Below are 16,898 nucleotides of genomic sequence, written 5' to 3' on the forward strand. Positions count from 1 at the left end.
AGCACGGCCAATCGCCGTGCGGCTGCGGGCCGGGGCTGGCCGGCTAGCCAATGGCCGCGCGGCACTGCGCGCCTCTCCGCCAATCACCGCGCAGCGCGGCCCTCAGCGGCCCGCCCACCTCCGAGCCGTCGCGTGGCGGCCGCGCCGGTCTCTGCCCGTGTCGGACCGGGGCGGTATCGGGCCGGTCCCCCCCGGCAGGTATCGGGCCGGTCCCCCCCGGCAGGTGTCGGGCCGGTCCCCCCCCGGCAGGTATCGGGCCGGTCCCCCCCCGGCAGGTGTCGGGTCGGCCCCCCCCCCCCCCCCGTAGATGTCGGGCCGGCCCCGCCCCCCGGCAGGTGTCGGGCCGGCCCACCCCCCGGCAGGTGTCGGGCCGGCCCCGCCCCCCGGCAGGTGTCGGGTCGGTCCCCCCCGGCAGGTGTCGGGCCGGCCCACCCCCCGGCAGGTGTCGGGTCGGTCACCGCCCGCAGCGGCCGCGGGTGGTGTCGGGGGAGCCGCGCCCGGGTGGGGAGGGGAAAGGAGGGGAGGTGAGACCCGGCGTGCCCGCCGCGGTGTGCCCCTGTGGGTAGGGAGGCCAAGGGCACCTGGCTTGTAGGAGCAATAGTGTGGCAGCAGGACTAGGGCAGTGACTGTCCCGCTGTGCTGGGCACTGCTGGGGCCGCACCTCCAGTCCCGTGTCCAGTTCTGAGCCACTCAATTAAGGAAAGATGTGGAGGGGCTGGAGCAAGGCCAGAGAAGGGCGATAAAGCTGGGGAAGGGTCTGGAGCGCCCACATCCTGTGAGGAGCAGCTGAGGGAGCTGAGGGGAGCTCAGTCTGGAGAAAAGGAGGCCCAGGGAAGACCTTCTTAGACTCTGCAACTCCCTGACAGGAGAGGGGATCCAGGAGAGGGTCGGGCTCTGTTGCCAGGGAACAAACAACAGGGTGAGAGGACACAGTCCTAAGCTGCACCAGGTGAGGTTTAAGTTTGACATCAGAAAGAAATTCTTCACAGGAAGGATGATTAGACATTGGAATGGGCTGCCCAGTGAAATGATGGAGTCACTGTCCCTGGAGGTATTTAAAGAAAGACTGTGCATGGCACTCAGTGCCATGGTGGTGTTTGGTCACAGGTTGGACTTGATGACGTCAGAGGTGTTTTCCAACCTAAATGAGTCTGTGATTCTGTGTGTGCCTCGTCCCTGCTACCAGGCCTGGTCCTGCAGCTGTGGGCTGAGCAGTGCTGGAGCTGCCCCAGGGTCTGGTGGCACTGGGGGTGCCCCAAGTGCAGAGTGGAGAGTCTGTGTGTGCTCTGTGTGTCAACACAGGTCCCTGGGGAATGGGGGTTAGACCACACGGGCCTGGGGCTTGATTTTGGCTCTGGTCTTTCAGCCCTGCTTCAAAACCTCTGTGAGCAGCTCCTGAATGAGTCTTTCTTCTCTGAACACCTCCCCTGTGCTCTTCCTCTGTCACTTCCAGCCTCATAACCTGCCTGGGCTCCTTCACCCCTCAGAGACACTGCTGGGTTCATCTTCCTTGCTTTGTCTTTTTACCTTGAACACTCCCATGCCAGCCTGTCCAGTGGCAGTGGAGGAGAATGAGGAGGAGTTTGGTGTCACAGCATCTCATGGCCTGCCTGTCTTGGCTGTGTGGAGTGTTTGAAGCACAGGCTCTTGGGTGCTTTGGCTGTACTTTGGAGCTGGCAGGGTCTCTACCCTGAGCTCAGGTGGTTTATGGTGCTGTAGGTTGGGAGGTGAGGAAGGAGAAGGGGTCTCTGCAGAACCTGACTCTGCACTTGCAGGATCCAAGGGTCTCAGTGAAGCCTGGGGCTGGATCCAGCACTGGAGAGAGGCTGATCCAGAGTGTGGGGTATGGCCAGGCTGTTTGCTGCCACTCTGCCTGTGTGTGGAGAACCCTGAGGAGCTGAATCCAGCCTGTCTCTGCTCAGGGTACATGTGCCCATCCAGATCCTTGCACTCAAAGATTTTGGTCTCTCTTCAACATGTTCAGCTGTGAGAATAAATCATAGTCACTGGGCATTGCCCTGTCTGCACCAGTAACATCTGACTGGCAGTTGAGATGAGAACCTCTGGGAATGGGCGATACTGGTGTCAGCAGAACCTGGATTGCTGTAACGGGCTCCTGATGCCAGTCAGCATCTCAGGATTTAATCCCTGTTTTTGCAGGAGTCAGGCAGCTGTGAGCACTGCTGGGGGTGTCAGCATTGGTAGCTTGTGTGGCCTGTCAGGAAGCCATGGAGGTTCCCACTGCCAAGGCAGCAGTGAGAACAGTGGGAAATGGGAAGTGAGGAGCTGATTCTTCTTCCCTGTGCCTCTCCCGAGGCTGGACCGGCCCCTGCAGCTCCACTGGAGCTCTCGTCGTGGGCCCCACCACAGCAGGAGGAGGGGAGCAGGATGGGGTCATTGCAGGGCTGTGGCCATCGTGGCCCTGGGCTGTGGGTGCCTCTGGTGCTGGGGCCATCCAGGCATCTCGCTAGGTGTCCTCCGATCCCTGCTCTGGCACATCAAGGGAACAAAAGCCTTTCAGAGCCCGTGGGTTGATAATCACTCCTTGTTCCAGTGCCTGGGTCCTCCCCCTGCCCCTTGGGGAGCCGAAGCGTGGAGATTTCTCAAAGTCGGGCAAAACAAGGCACTCTGGGGGCTGGAAAACCTCATGGCTTTGTTTTCTCTTGTGCAAAACGACAGTGCAGAGCTGGGCAGTTATCCCCTATTCCCAGGGCTTGGGAGTGCTGCAGGGCTGATTTCTGCTTGTCTCCAGGTTCCAGCTCTCCCTTGCTGTTGCTTCCCAGGTGTCCTGTTGTCCCCAGTAGTAGCTGGCACACCCACACCCCTTGTGCTGGGGAGCTGTGGGGTGCCCTGTGGGCTGCATGTGCCTGCTGGTGTCCTCAGAGTGGCACAGGCTGGTCCCAAAGCCATGCTGGGGGTGAGGTGGATGTCACCCTGGTGGTGTGGGGTTTGGCAGTGCTCTGGTGCAGCCTCTCTGAGCAGGTGGAGGTGACAAGCTGTGGTGCAATGCCACACCTTAGGTGGCAGAGTGGTACACTGGGACTCCTCTGTTGCAGGGACAGCACTGGCAGAGCTGTGCTGAGGTCTGGAGTGCTGGCACAGCCACACTGCCAGACCACTCTGCACCTGGACCTTCCCTGTGCTGGAAGATTCCTGTCCTTGTGGGTCTCTGGTCCCATGAGAGCCCTGTGCCCCTGGCATGGCCATCCCAGCAGGGCACACTGCCAGTCCAGCTCCTAGTGCTTTCCCCTTGTGTCCATTTCCCCACTTTTAAGGGGCAGCCCTGGCCTGCTCAGGACTCCCCTGGCTCCAAACCCAGAGTCCTGGTCAGAGTGGGACATGTTGTCCTGCAGGCATTGCTCCATCCAGATGGGATGGTTTGCTAAACCTCAGACAGCTGGCGTTGCCCCATGGGAGCTCCAGGCTGTGGATGAGTGTGGGAGAGGGGGAAGAAGGGAAGGTTGGAGGCTGGACATCCTAATGCCATGGATAACAGCACAGCTCAGCTCCAGCAGGATCAAGCTCTCTGTGGTTGGCAGATTGATTAGGGGCCTGGCTGGTGTGCCACTGCAGTGCCCAGGAAAGGGCACTTTTCCTTGGAGCCACACAGTGCCCCCAAAGAGGGGCTGGCAAGGGACTGTGTTACCCCAAACCTGTGTGTGCTCCTGGCCCTGGGCATGCTGTTGGCAGGCTGTCGGGAAGCTGCCAGTGCTGATGATGCTCATTCTACTGTCTGGGAGCTCCATTAACTTGGTGTTAACTTCATTAACTTCTTTTTAAACCAGCAATTAACTTGGCCATGGCTGTTGGTCCTGTGCCCACAGCTGCTTCCTGTGGTGGCTGGGATGCACCCCCCAATCCACAGTGTTGTGTGGGAAATGGAAGACTGACTGTCCAAAGGCTGTGGTCTTTACTGGGGGATGGAGCCACCTGGGCTTCCTCCTGGCCATGCTGTGACCTGTGGGAGGACACAGGGCTGGGCAGCCCCAGCCTGGGTGCTGCTGCTGTCCCCGGGATGTGAGGAGCTGCGTGCTGGAGGGAGTGACAGCCCTGCAGCTGTGTCGGTGCCCCAGCAGCTCCCAGTCCAAACTGGGACTGAGTGCTGCTGCTGACCCTGAAACTTCCCAGGAGACACTCAAATCACAAAGATCTGTGGGGCCACGGGGCAGTGCTCCCTTCATGCCCTTGCAAGTGCAATGCCAGAGATGAGCCCCCTGCACCTTGCTGTGATCTGAGGGCTTTGGCTGAGGATGGGTGTGTTGGGTTTTTTACATTTTTCATTTTTTCTGGGATGTGCTCTTTCCTGGAGCTGAGTGGCTTGGGTCTTATGGAGCTGCAGCATTTATCTCCAAACAGGCACTGACATCCAGCCAGGGAAGAGAAGAAGAGCAGGAGATGAAGGAACCGGATGCACTGTACTGCTGAGAAATGCCTCATGGCTCTCCCCTTGGCTGCATCCCCTCTAGATTTGGGGTGGAGACCAGAGCAAGACCCTGGGGAAGTTTGATTTGTCCCCTTTAAAGAACAGCCCCAGGACCAAACCAGCGTGGGTGCAGCTTGCTCTCTCTCCTCCCTGCCTCAGGAGGCCTCGGTGGGGCCGGGCAGGCGATGGGGCTGCGAGGCACCAACAGAGCTGGTCTGTGAAACTTGGCTGGGAGGACAGAGGGAGATTGATGTTTGCTTGGGCGCTCAGCCCTCAGCTGTGGGCTCTGCCCGCCCCTGCACCAGCTGGGGACAAAAGCCCCGGCCCCGGGTGGCACTGCAAGGCTGGCGTAAGCCCCCCAGCACAGCTGGCAGCTCTGTAAGCCTGGCGCCTGCCCAGCAAGCAGCATGGAGGGGCCCAGGGGCCGTGCAGGGAGGTTTATGTGTCGGGATGCTGCACATGCTTGGGTGTCTGAGCTCTACTGCAGAGCCAGAACCCGCTTGGCCCCACCTCTGCCTCATCCTGGCTCCTGTCTCCTGGCCAAGCCTGGGTGGGGTGGGAAGGGGCTGGAGTGACCACCCCTCAGAGCTGCGTGGGAATGGAGTGATGGGGCTTGGGGCTGGAAGCTTGTGGGGGGCTCCTGCCCAGCCCTGCTGGCATCTCCCACATGGGAGATAAACATGATGTCAGAAAAATCATCCATGGAAGTAATGACAGCTGTGAGTAATGGCTGGTCAGGGCTCCTGTCCCCACAGGGTGGTTGTGCCCTTGTCCCCCCAACACACTTGGGTCCCTTTGGGAGCAGGAGCTGGCTGCAGGGTTCTTGGCAGAGACAAATCACCAGCACACCACAGAAAATACCAGAAAGCTTTATTTGCGTAGGAAGATCGATGCTGTTTAAAAACCCACCACTGCTGGAGGTTGGCATGGCCACCCAGTGCCTGTGGGTGCTGCTCAGACACTGGGACCTCCCCATTTTGCACTGTCTTGGATACTGGAGCCTAGGGATACCCCTTCCTCTGCCTCCAAACAGGGCCTCCCCAAAAGCGAGTCTGGCCTGGACACACAGAGGGGCCCCGCAGGGAACCCCACGGGGGGAGGCATGCACAGGGGTGGGGATGGGATGGAGCTGGCTCAGCCTGTCCTTGTGGGTCCCTCAGTCCTTTTGTCGTGTGACCTGGGGCCAGTTCTTTGCTTATCCAGTCTGTGAAATGGGTGCATGTGGCTGAGGATTCTACGGGGTTCAGGGGGCTGGATAGGGCAGGGCAATGCTTTCCAGTCCTGTGAGGAAGATGGTGATGCCTGCCTGAGGGGCCAGGCCAGGGATCATAGCAGGGGTTTCTTCCTGGATCTGGCCTCAGAAGGCAATGCTGGCCTCCTGCCCATGTCCCCCTGTCCTGCAGGGTCCATTCTGCCATGACAGGTAGGTCAGATCAGGTCTAGCCTTCAAGGAGAGGGGTGAATCCTGTTTCCAACCTGCCCTGCCTGGAAGACCCTGGGCCCTCTCCTGCACCCGTGACCGTGGAGGGGATGAACACTGCTGGGCTGCAAGCCCCCCCAGGCTGACTGTGGATAGGAAAAGGAGACCATCAATAGGTTTCTTTCTGTAGGACCTCCATAAATGTCACCATTTGCTTTTATTTTCTGCTAAGCTTGGAGGGTATCCAGGGCTGGAGGGCTGGAGCTTATCAAGGTTTCAATTGGTCTCCTCTCCAGTGGAGCAATGGTAGAGGTGAACCTGCTCAGGGGATGCTGCAGCCAGGGTGCCAGACTGGGGAACGGCCCGTTTCCAGCTCTGGCTCTCTGCTGGCAATGTGGTGTAGTGGGAATGCAGCAGTCTGGGGATGCCACCACTCATTCTCCTTATGCAAAAGACCAGCCAAGCTGTCCCCACTGCTTTCATCCTGAAAAATCTCCATTGGAAGATGGACTGTGGGCCCTACTTAGCTGATAGTGCAGTGCTGGCTCCCCAGTGCCAAGTGGCTCCCATCTGCAACTGCAGGGGCCATCTGTGGCCCCTCACCATCAGTGGCACTTAAGCTTGCCAGCCCTCTGCCTCAGAGCTGGTATTTCCTTGGAGCAAACAGCCTCCTGCCCAGTGCCCCTGCCACAGTCCTGCCTGTAGCCATGGGCACCATAGGCAGTTCTGAGCTCTGCAGGGAGGGAAGGATCCCTCACCCTCTGCTTTGCTGTGCACTGGAGCTGACTCGGAGCTAGAGGAGCCCTGTCTGTTGTTGGCCTGGGGACTATGAGGTCGTAGCCAGCACCCCATAAAGTCCAGCCTTTCCTGCAACTGAGCTCCAGGCTAGTGGAGAGAGAACTGCAGCCTCTCCCCAAGCTCCTTGTGGCCCACAGCTCAGTGATGCAGGCTGGAGAAGCTGCAGCCTACCAGGGTAGGTGTGGAGGTGGAGGGTATTTTTCTGGAAGGTGATGTTCTTTGGCCACTGGCTGTGCAAGATGCCAGAGCACCAGGGGATCTCAGCACAGCATTTGTGGGTACCCAGGGCTTCCCTCAGCAGCTTAGCATTCCTGGGTGGTATTTGCTCCCCTGTGGCCTGACAGCACAGCATCCCTGGGCACCTGGGGTTTCCCCAGGACATCACCATCCCTGGGTACCCAGGGGTGACACCATGTAGGAAGTAGGAGGGATCCCTCTCTCCTGCTTACCATGCAGACCTGTCATTGTTGATCCCCACACTTGGTGCTCTGGGATCCAGTAGGGAATGGACTGCCACATGTCCAGGCTCTGAGACCCAGCCCAGCTGTGCTGAGGGACAGAGGGAAATGTAGTTCTGGCTGAGCTTGTGTTGCCCAGGCACACTGAGGAGGGGTCAGACAGACAGGCAGTTGTACTTTTCCAGGTGTCTCAGGGCACCAGGTGAATGTCCTCTGAGCGCAGCACTTTGTAAATGACCCAGTAGAAGATATTGAAGACCAGGAAGGTGAAGGGGAAGACGGCTCGGGAGATGGTGTCGATGCGCTTGGCCCGGTCGATGTAGCGCCTGCGGAGGTTCTCCCCTTCCCGCAGCAGCGTGGCTGGTGTGGGGCTGTACATGCTGGGGCCCTCCCCAGCCCCATCCTTGGGCTGCAGGCAGTGGCCCAGCCCGTAGCCTCGCAAGTAGAAGCGGCTCTCACGGACAAGCTCTTCCTCCTGGCGAAAGGAAAGGCTGTCAGCCAGGGCACCCATGTGTGCTGGTGCTGCAGAGTGAGCAGGTGCTTGTGGCATGTCCTTCACACTCTGTGGTGCTGGGTGATGAGTGCCTGGTGTGAGGTTGGGAGCCAGAACCATGCAGGCAAGAGCACAGGGCTGGCAGTGGTGTGCACAGGGTATGGGGGTGAGCACTGACTCACTGCCTTCTCAGCCAGCACGTGTTTTAGGAGTGCATCCAAAGGCAACCCTGACCCTGCCAACCTGACACAGATCCCCCCAGCCTCCTCCCAGCTCCAGTTCAGGGGGTTGGGAAGCCCAACTCTTGGGCATGGGTGTGAACTGGTAGGATGGGCACATGGGGGTGCAGGGTGCATTGGGGTGCAGGGAGTTTAGGCGTGTGGGCATTGCTGTGGCAACTGTGTTTGCTGCAGGGTGGAAGTGTGCCTGTGGTGGTGAATAGGAGGTGGATGGGCAGCTTGCTGGGGCAGAGCCAGGCAGGGATGCAGGACTCTGGCTACCACCAGGGCGTGCAGGGCCCCCCAGTCCCTCCAAGGGCCCAGACCCCCATTTATCCTCATGTCTGCTTGGTGAGGGCTGCCTGGTGCAGCAGAGGAGGAAAGCTGAGAGAACTTGACTCCTTGCTGAGCTCTCTGCCCTTGTTCACCCTGTCTCCTGCCATGCTGGCAGGGGGCTGCAGAGAGGGCAGTGCCTGTGGAGCTGCATTCCCATGGTCAAGGCTGCAGAAATGCCATGAAAAGAAAATCTCAAGTCACAGCCCACTGCCACAGTTCAGGGCACAGAACCTCAGGTGCTGGCCAGCAGTGCCACCTGTCACTGCACTTCTCCCCACCAACAGCTGTGCACTGTTAGCCACTCGCCTTGTCCCGCTCTGTTACCCTTGGTGAGGGTTGTGTGTGCAAAGATTTGGTGAGGGATGGACATGTGCGAGCACAGGCTGCACATCTGATGTTTTACTGAGTCCCTGGACTCATTTAGTTTCATTTGGTCTCTGTGGCTTGACTTCCCTCTGCCCTGCCGGTGCTATATCTGGCTGTGGTGGGTCCCTTCTCTCAGGGCCAGTGCCTCTCCTTGTGCCAAGCCCACCAGGAGCCTGGGTGCTGGATCCCAAACACCATCTCTGACCAGCACTGCCTTCCAGGATGCGGAGAGCAGCCTGCTCACTGAGCTCAGCCTGTGCAGGCACTCGGCTGGCACAGGGGCTCTCATGCAGTTTGTACCCTGCCATCTTTATTTAACTCAGCAACCCACAGGCTAAGCAAGATTTTTCAGTAGGAAGAGCAGCAGTGGCTTAAATTGCTGAGATTAGTTCTCATTTGCAATGGAGTTTTATTTCCCTGCCCCAGGCTGAGTGCTTGCAGCTGCCCTGGAAGGAGAGAGCCCAGTGAGGACCAGCAGCTACTCCCCCAGGAGGTGGCAGAATGGTCCTTCTAGCTGGAGGGTCCCTTTGGGCTGGGGCAGCCCCAGGGTGCTTACTGGGGTTCGATTCTGGGTGCAGGGAGCTCCTGGGCATGGATTTGGGTGGTCTGTGGGAGGGATTTGCTTTGTCAGGCACAGGAGCTGCTGCAGTGGGTTCTGCTTCAGTCTCTGACTGAGCAGCATCCCGAAGTGCTTCTGGCTGCACCCAGTGCCGTGCCAGCAGCATTCCGCGTGGCTCTGCAGACTCCACCTCAGGGAAGTCTGTCCTAAGCCATCAGATGGTCCCCGGGTTTTACAGAACCTCCTACTCTCTGCCATGGGTGGGTGTTGATCTCCAGGAGTCGGTGCAAAGGGGCTGTGAGTAGCAGGGAGCATGGGACCATGCTGGGGACAGCCAGGAAGCCTCTCCTGGTGTCCAAGGGCTAATGATGGTGGAGGGAAGTTGAGGACAACCAGACCTGATCTCCTTCCTGGAGCTGTGGTCAACCCCCTGCATGTCCCCACCATCACAGGAGCCTGTCCTGCCCCATGCTCCTCCTTATGCCTCAAGCTGCAGAGTGCCCTGAGCAGCTGCTGGAGTGACTGTGGGCAGTCCTGAGTGCCTCAAACCTGCCTGCACCGAGGCAGCCGGGCAGGCAGAGAGAGCCCTCACCCTGTTAGAGGCATGGGCATGGCCTGGGGAGCTGGGCAGCAGCCCAGGAGCAGCTGTCAGTCTGCCTCAGCATCACTCATCAAAGGGGACTGCACTGTCCTGCTTTACAGAACAGGAAACCAAGACACAGGGTGGGGGTGCCACAGGGACATCTGCTCCATTCCCATCCTTCTCTCCAAACTCTTTTAAGCCCAGGGAGCAGCAGCTCCATCCTGTGGGCACATACTCTGTGCCAATCACTGGTCTGCTTCTTCCACAGGCCCTTGCTGGCCTCCCGGGGCTGGGTCCTGGGGGACTTGTTTTGGGGAAGGGAAGGGTGGGCTGCACTGCAGGGGGGGCTGCCGGGGGGTCGTGCTTTACCCGGGAGCTGGAGAGCTGCGAGAGCGTTGCGTAGGTGTGCTCGCTGCTGTGCCGGCTGCTCAGCTGCTGCAGGGACTCCAGGCTGGCCGTCCCGCTGCTCAGGCCCTTTTGGCATCCAGCAGTGTGCACCAAACAGAAACAGGACAGCGGGTGACCCATGGCCCTACCCCAGCCCCAGGGCAGCGACTCTGGGTGCCAGGATGGGGACAGTGGGGAGATGAGGGGGGTCTGTGAGTGGGGGGAGAAAAGCCTCCCCAGCAGTGCCCTGGCACTGGGATCTGTCTGCAGCACAAGCCAAGGGATTTGGTTGCACAGGTCACTGTGAGCCGGTGTTGTGTAAGTGTTCTCATGTTTTCTGTGATCTGGTGCCTCACAGTGTGTTTACAGCAAGAAAATGAGAGCGGGGCAGCCACATGCTTAGCCCAAGCATTTTGCAGGCCTGATGCCTGTGTTGATGGGATGAAGGAAGGGAGGACTATTTCCATGAGTGAGGGACCCTGCCTTTACACATCCTGCTGTGCTCCCATCTGCAGCCCAGCCCTGTCCCTGGGTGCCACCAGGGTCCCCTTGGTGCCTCACCGCCCTGATACAGCAGTGAGCTGCTGTCACTGCTGTGTCACGACACGGAGCCCGGATTTGGGGCTGAAGGCAAGGGGAAAGGCTGTTTCCCTCCCATCCTCACTGTTTATTTTTCTACTTTTGTAGAGGAAGCACAGTCTGAGGGTGTCCCAGCAGGAGAAGGGCAGCAGCCTAAGCAGGGCCTGGAGCACACAAGGGTGCTGTGCGCTGTGCTGCTCAGGCAGGCTGTGGGTCCCTGGTGTGCCAGAGGAGCGGGCCACAAGCCCCAGGCAATGAACACAGCCCAGTGCTGAGCCCTGCCCTGGGGACTGCTGGAAACTGGCCCTGCAGCCCTGGGCTGAGGATGGGCACATGTCGTGAGAGTGGTGGTGGGGACTCACCATCCTCTGGCGTCGCTGGCGGCGGCGCAGGCGCATGAACTCCTTGTGCTGGCGGGAGACAAAGTTGACGGCTGCGTACTCCAACAAGGCAGCAAAGACAAAGAGCAGGCACACGGCCATCCAGATGTCAATGGCCTTCACATAGGAGACCTGCCAGTGGGAGAGGGGACTCAGGCACCAACTGGCCCCCACTTCACTTGTCCCCCCACCCTCCCTGTTTCATCAAGCTGCCAAAAGGCACAGGAGCCCTGTCAGCTTGAACACATGGGCTCGCCCACGTGAGCAGCACCATGTTTCCCCTCAGCACATGTGGTGACCCAGCCAACAAGACTACAGAGCCAAGCCATTCCCACTGAAAGGCAGTGGTCACCCCAGGTGCCTGGGCAGGCTGCAGCAGCAGAGCCCAGCACAGAGCCAGCACTGACCTTGGGCAGGGAAGCACGGGAGCCGGCGCTCTGCGTGGTCATGGTGAGCACCGTGGTGATGCCCAGGCCCACTCGGGCTGGTGCTGCATCCATGTTGATCCAGAAGGAGACCCAGGAGAGGATGACAATGAGCAGGCTGGGGATGTACATCTGGATCAGGTAGTAACCCATCTGCCTCTCTAGGTGGAATTTCACTTCAATGCAGGTGAACTTGCCTGTGGGGAAAGATGGCCCTAGTGGGTGAGAGGGACTCCTGGGCCAGGATCAGGGGTTGGCAGCAGGATCCTGGGTTGCTCACCTGTGTTGTAGTATTTGGTGCAATAGCCCAGGTCCTTCTCATCCCTGAGGATGAACTGTGGGAGTGTCAAGCCCTCTGCCACCTGCACAGCCTCCTGCTCCTCCAGCCACTCAAAGATGAGGTCGTTCATGGTGTAGCCAACTGGAGGGGATGTAGGGAGCCATGGGATGGGGAGGGACATGCACCCTATACAACCCCACCCTGAACAACTGCTCTTTCCTGTTCACCTCCCTCAGAAGAGGGGAGATGCCAGCTTTTGGGATGGGATGAAATGGGGGGGATGAAGCACAGCTTGAAGCCCCCTAGGTACTCACAGCTCTCCAGTTGCATGGTGCATGTCTGGATGTCCATGGGGAAGTTCTTGAGGTCCATGGGGCAGGACAGGATCAGTGTCAGCCTGGAGGATGCAGAGGAGAGGAGTGAGTTGCAGAGGATTGGGGCAGTCAGCAGGGAAAATCTGCTCCATGGAAGGCTTTGCCTCCTCACTCAGGTACTACACCAGAGAAGGTTCTACCTGATGCTGTAGAGCACGTTGCCATTCTTGAAGATGCGCAGCAGCTTATTGTCAGTGGTGACCTCATGGAAATTGGCCCCTTTCTCATTGGCAAAGAACAAGTCTGGCTTCCAGATGGAGTCAAGCATGGAGGGGTCGAGGTCGAGGGAGTCATCGGGGTACTCACGGTAGGCCAGGCGGGGGTCGTTCCACTGCTGCCGCAGGAAGACGTTAACCCTGTAGTCCTGGGACAGAGGACACTGTGTCACCTGGGAGCACCCCGAGGTGCCCAGGAAGGAGCATGGAAAAGGGATGGAGGAGGAGGTGGAAGGGGGTCCCTCCACTGAGGCTCAGCCCTGCAGCTGCTGCCTGCCTGCCACTAATCACACATGGGGCAGGGGCAGCTCAGGAGCCTTTCCATGCTGTTGGCACCCAGGGGAAATTAAAAAGCCAAAGCCACGGCAGCCAGGAGGGGGAAGAGAAGGGGGATGACCAGTAACTGCTGCCTGCAGCACTTATTGGATATGACTCTGTGGGCCTGTTGATATGATGGTTGATGGTATTGAGGCTTTGCAGAAGCACAAATGGGTAAATTTTAGCCCTGAGGCTTCCTCAGTGGAGTTTCTCACCCAGGGAGGCTGGGGATGGTAGGGAGCTACAGCTGCCTTGCTGCGACCTTCTGTGGGTCTTTCTCCCAGCTCAGGAAACAGGGGTTGTGACTCACACTTCCAGTTTTGGGTTAACTGACCCCAAAAAAACAGCCACGTTCTATGGCTTTGCATGTCCCCACCTTGGTGCCAGGGCTGGCTCCAGAGAAGGGCTCATGGGACCCCTGTAAGCATGGCCATGGGCTTGGGCACTGGGACCCACATACCCCTGGGCACAGCCTGGGCCAGCCCCGAGGCACTGGGAGAGGAGCCTGTTGTACTGGCAAAACTCTCACCATGGTAGTTTCGGTGACGGAGCCAAAGCTATTGATGAAGATGTTGCACGTCACGTTGACAGGTGGACCTGGAAAACAGTGTGAAGCCTTCTCTTGCCTCTGGTGTCTGAGACACATGCACTCTGCAGGCACATGTGGGGACATCAGCTTCTGCATGTGCTGCCTGGATCAATGCACACGAGCATCCCCCTGCCTGCTGGGGCCTCCCCCGTGGGTGTTGGGGTGAACCCCAGCACGCCCTGCAAGCACTGCAGCCGCTCATGCTGTCAGACAAGGCAGGCACACATGGGGCAGCCGTGATGGCAGGAGCAGCTGGGACTCCAGGGAGGGTGTTGAGACAGAGGAATGTGGGTCAGGGTCCTGCCCCCAAAGCCCATTCCCTGGGTTTGTAAGCATGGATCGCTGCCAGGTTTGGGACCCTCACACCCTCCTCTTACCTTTGAAGTTGGGTCGAATTCGGGCATCATATCCTGACGTTCGTCCCATAAGCTTGTCCAGGAAATCAGAGGGTGACATGGGCTGGGGTGAGCTTCGGGAAGCAGCTTTAATCTCCTCCCGCCCTGAGACCAGCCTGCAGGGCAGAGGAGGCAGGTTAGCTGCCTGCCAGCACCAGGGGTCTGCAGGCACATCTTGGCACCCTGTGAGGACTACCAGCTGCCAGAGTGAGTGACTATGCCTGTGCCACATCCACTCCATTGCCAAGTCAGTGTGCTGACCCTGGGACCTCTTCCTTCTGCTGCAATCCCAGTGGCTTTTCCCCTCAGCTGCCACAGTCTGAGTGTTGTATATCCCTTGGCATGGTGTTGGAGACGGGGTGCTTTCCGGCTCCAGGGCTGTGGTGGGGACAGGGCACAGCAGGCCATGCCTTGTGCTCTGTGCCGGTGCTAGAGGGAGAAAACAGGGAGAATCCTTCCCAGGTTCCATCACCATCTCCAGCTTGAGCTGCTGAGCAAACAGTCATACTCTGCCTGGCACAGAGCCATGGCTTGGGGACTTGGGGGACACACAGTCCTGCCTGAGCTGAGGGCTGGCCTGGTGAGAGCGAGAAGGTGTCCAGAGCACAGCTGAGGTTGTGACACCTCTCCAGGGGCCATGATGACATGGCAGGAGAGGAGCAGCAAAGCCCACCTCCACACCAGCTGTGGTGACATGAGCTCTCCCACGCAGTGCTCCCAACGATGATGGAGATTTATTTAAGCTGACTTTAGAGGGGATATTTTTGTGATGCATCTTAGCCTGCCAGCTTCTCTCCTTCCGTCAGTCTATAATGATAATTTCAAGGAACAATGCGTGAGATGTTCACTCACAACATTGCCAGGCATGTGGCTGTGATGGAGAGGAATTAGCCAGAGATCTCTGAACACAAAAGGATCTTTGAGCATGTTCCTGGTGCTGCTGCATGCTGCCTTATAACTCCACCAGGTCTATGCCCAGGTGGGTCTCACTCCTGGTTGAAGCTACAACCCCATTATTGTAAGAAAAGGCTGATGCTGGGAGCTGGGAACCCTGGGGTCCTTCTTCCTCCCTCCTTATTCCTACCTCTTCTCAAGGGAGTGAGATTTATCCTAGAGGGGCTTATGTGCATTCTTGCCAGCTAGAAATGGCCACAACAGCCACCCCAAAATGATCCAGTGGGGCAGGTTTTCCCTTAATTGGAGAAGAGCAGCAGAGAGTACCTGAGACTTGTCCTGACCAAGAGCAAAAGGCTGGGAGAAATTCCCCACCCAGGAGCTGTTTTAGGAAGGTGTGGTGCCTTTGGGAGAAGGGCTGCCAAGAGGCCAGGGTAGCAAGGAGTTAAGTCAGGTCTCTGTCTAACAGATAGCTGTGAACCTTGTCCCCCTCAGCTGGAGAGGAGGATGAGGGTTCTCCCCTGGAGCATGTGGGAGAAAGGCTCCTGGGCTTCCTTGGCAGATAGCTCCACTCTGGCAAAGCCACGGCAGATCTACAGCTCCAGAGATGCTCAGACCTTGGGCACTGCGTGTGGGGTGCCAAAACGCCCTGGCAGGACCATGCTGACACGCAGCCCTTGGGCACAGCCCCTGTCTGCAGCTCCCAGGTCAGGCATTGAGGGCCTCTGCCACGATCCTGAGCCGGGCACTGTAGGGAGCTCAGCATGTCTGGGGAGTGAGTGGGTGGTAGGGCTGGAAAAGGCTAACATCTGCCTAAAAATGCCCCCCTGAGACAAGCAGTCTCTGCGTGTGAAGCTTTTCCCTCTCCCTGCCACAAATGTTGCAGTTCCCCCCATGCTGCTCCAGCCACTGGCCGAGTGGTGGGAAAGTGGGGGCAGGGAGCAGGCTCAGCCCAGGTGCACTGCAGCCCCCCAATCCCTCCCTGCCTGGCCAGATCCCCCTGCATCCCATCCCATCCCATCCCAGACAGCACCAAGGAGGACAGAGATGGAAAAGGCACCTGAGGGCTTTAGATTTTACACCCAAGAGGGCCAAGAGTTGTTCCCGCACCCCTGGGACCTGGGGCACCCACCCACTGGCCCAACCAACAAGGGGCTGGCTCAGGGACTGTCCTGAGCTCTCCTGCCCCCAAACACCATGAGCAAGGAGAGGGTCTGGACACAGCAGGGACTTTGCAGCATGGAGAAGGAGCTGCCTGGGCTATCATCTGGTTCAGCTCGCCCTTTCTCCCACCGTGGCAAGACTCTCCAGCTGGCCCAGGGCCAAGGGGACATTCAGGGACCCAGCCTTGGGGCAGGGGCTGCAGGGTCAGGCAGTGTATGGTTGCGTATGGTGAGGGGCTGGTGTGTCCTCCAGCGTGCTTGGTCAGGGTCCTGGGGAATGGGGGGCGAGGCCAGATCTGGGGGAGCTCCAGTGGCCTGTCGGGTGGTCCAGAGAGGGGCTGGAAGCGTTCTGGCTGGAGGAATCACACCCTGGACAGAGGTCCGGATCGGGGGACGGGGAACGGGTCCCGGGGCTCCACCGGGTCAGGGAGGGGATGCCGAGGTCCTGCAGGAGAAAGCTGTCTCCGAGAGGGGGTGATACCGATGTCCCGGAGGGGAATCGTGGCTCCCGGGGGATGGGGATGCCGGGGGAGCGGCACGGAGAGCAGCGGTCCCTACAGCCCCGCGCAGCACCCGAGCATCCGCGTCGTGCGCTCACCTGAGCGGGCCGCGCCGGGGCAGGAGGCAGCCGAGGAGGAGGAGGAGGAGGAAGGCGAGGGCACCGGCCCGGAGTGCGCCCATCCCGCCGCAGCCCGCAGCCCCGCCGCCCCGGGCGCACGGGCATGACCCGGCCGGCGGCGGAGTCCCCGCTCCCGCCGCACCGGGGCCGCTGCCGCCGCCGCTGCCGCTGCCCCTCGCCCGGTCCCGCTCCTCATAGTCCGGGCGCCCGCCGCGGGGTGGGCGCCGGCCGGCTGCGGGCTCCGGGAGCCGGGCGGAGCCTCGCCCGCCGCGGCGGGAGGAGGCGGGCACGGCGATGAGGGGCTCCCGTCCCCGTACCCGCCTCCTCCCCGTCCCCTCGGGGCCCTCTGGGTGCTGCCGAGGCTCGCCGGGAGCTCCGTGGGGGCTTCTCGGCGCGGGGCGAGAGGGACCCCTGAGGGGTTTGGGAAAGGTCCGAGGAAGCACCGGCGTCGGCGCTGGGGGATGTGCGGGTGGGCTGAGGTCGAGGGACGCGACAGAGTTCAGGGATGTGGCAGGGCTGATGACTGTGCAAGGGATGCTCCGAGGACGGAAAAGCGCGGTGGGATCAGAGGACGTGCCGCGCTGAGGGCTGTGCTGAGATGGAAGGCTGTGCAGGGGCTCAGAGTT

The 16,898-nt window shown here is 59.8% G+C and overlaps 1 protein-coding gene across 2 annotated transcripts; it reads right to left on the reverse strand.

Moving 5' to 3' along the window:
- Positions 1-5,284: 5,284 nt before the first annotated feature.
- LOC139678437 (glycine receptor subunit alpha-4) lies at positions 5,285-16,504 on the reverse strand. Of its 2 annotated transcripts, XM_071569269.1 has the most exons (10): positions 16,252-16,504; positions 13,579-13,712; positions 13,142-13,209; positions 12,220-12,443; positions 12,020-12,102; positions 11,706-11,846; positions 11,408-11,622; positions 10,983-11,132; positions 10,024-10,128; positions 5,285-7,574 (listed from the first exon to the last, which is right to left on the reverse strand). In XM_071569269.1, the coding sequence occupies exons 1-10, from the start codon at positions 16,332-16,334 to the stop codon at positions 7,290-7,292; spliced, it is 1,488 nt and encodes a 495-aa protein (XP_071425370.1). In that variant the 5' UTR covers positions 16,335-16,504; the 3' UTR covers positions 5,285-7,289. The 2 variants fall into 2 exon arrangements, with proteins under 2 accessions (XP_071425370.1, XP_071425371.1); XM_071569270.1 differs by lacking the exon at positions 10,024-10,128.
- Positions 16,505-16,898: the final 394 nt, after the last annotated feature.

This window comes from Pithys albifrons, chromosome 14 (assembly GCF_047495875.1).
Source record: "Pithys albifrons albifrons isolate INPA30051 chromosome 14, PitAlb_v1, whole genome shotgun sequence".
In the NCBI taxonomy this organism is placed as follows: Eukaryota; Metazoa; Chordata; class Aves; order Passeriformes; family Thamnophilidae; genus Pithys; species Pithys albifrons.

Coding starts and splice junctions, on each gene's coding strand:
- LOC139678437 (XM_071569269.1), bottom strand. CDS start 16,334: ATGGGCGCACTCCGGGCCGGTGCCCTCGCCTTCCTCCTCCTCCTCCTC. Junction 11,133..11,407: donor CCCGTGCTTCCCTGCCCAAG/GTCAGTGCTGGC, acceptor TCCCACTGGCAG/GTCTCCTATGTGAAGGCCAT. Junction 7,575..10,023: donor CGCAGCTCTCCAGCTCCCGG/GTAAAGCACGAC, acceptor TCCTTTCGCCAG/GAGGAAGAGCTTGTCCGTGA.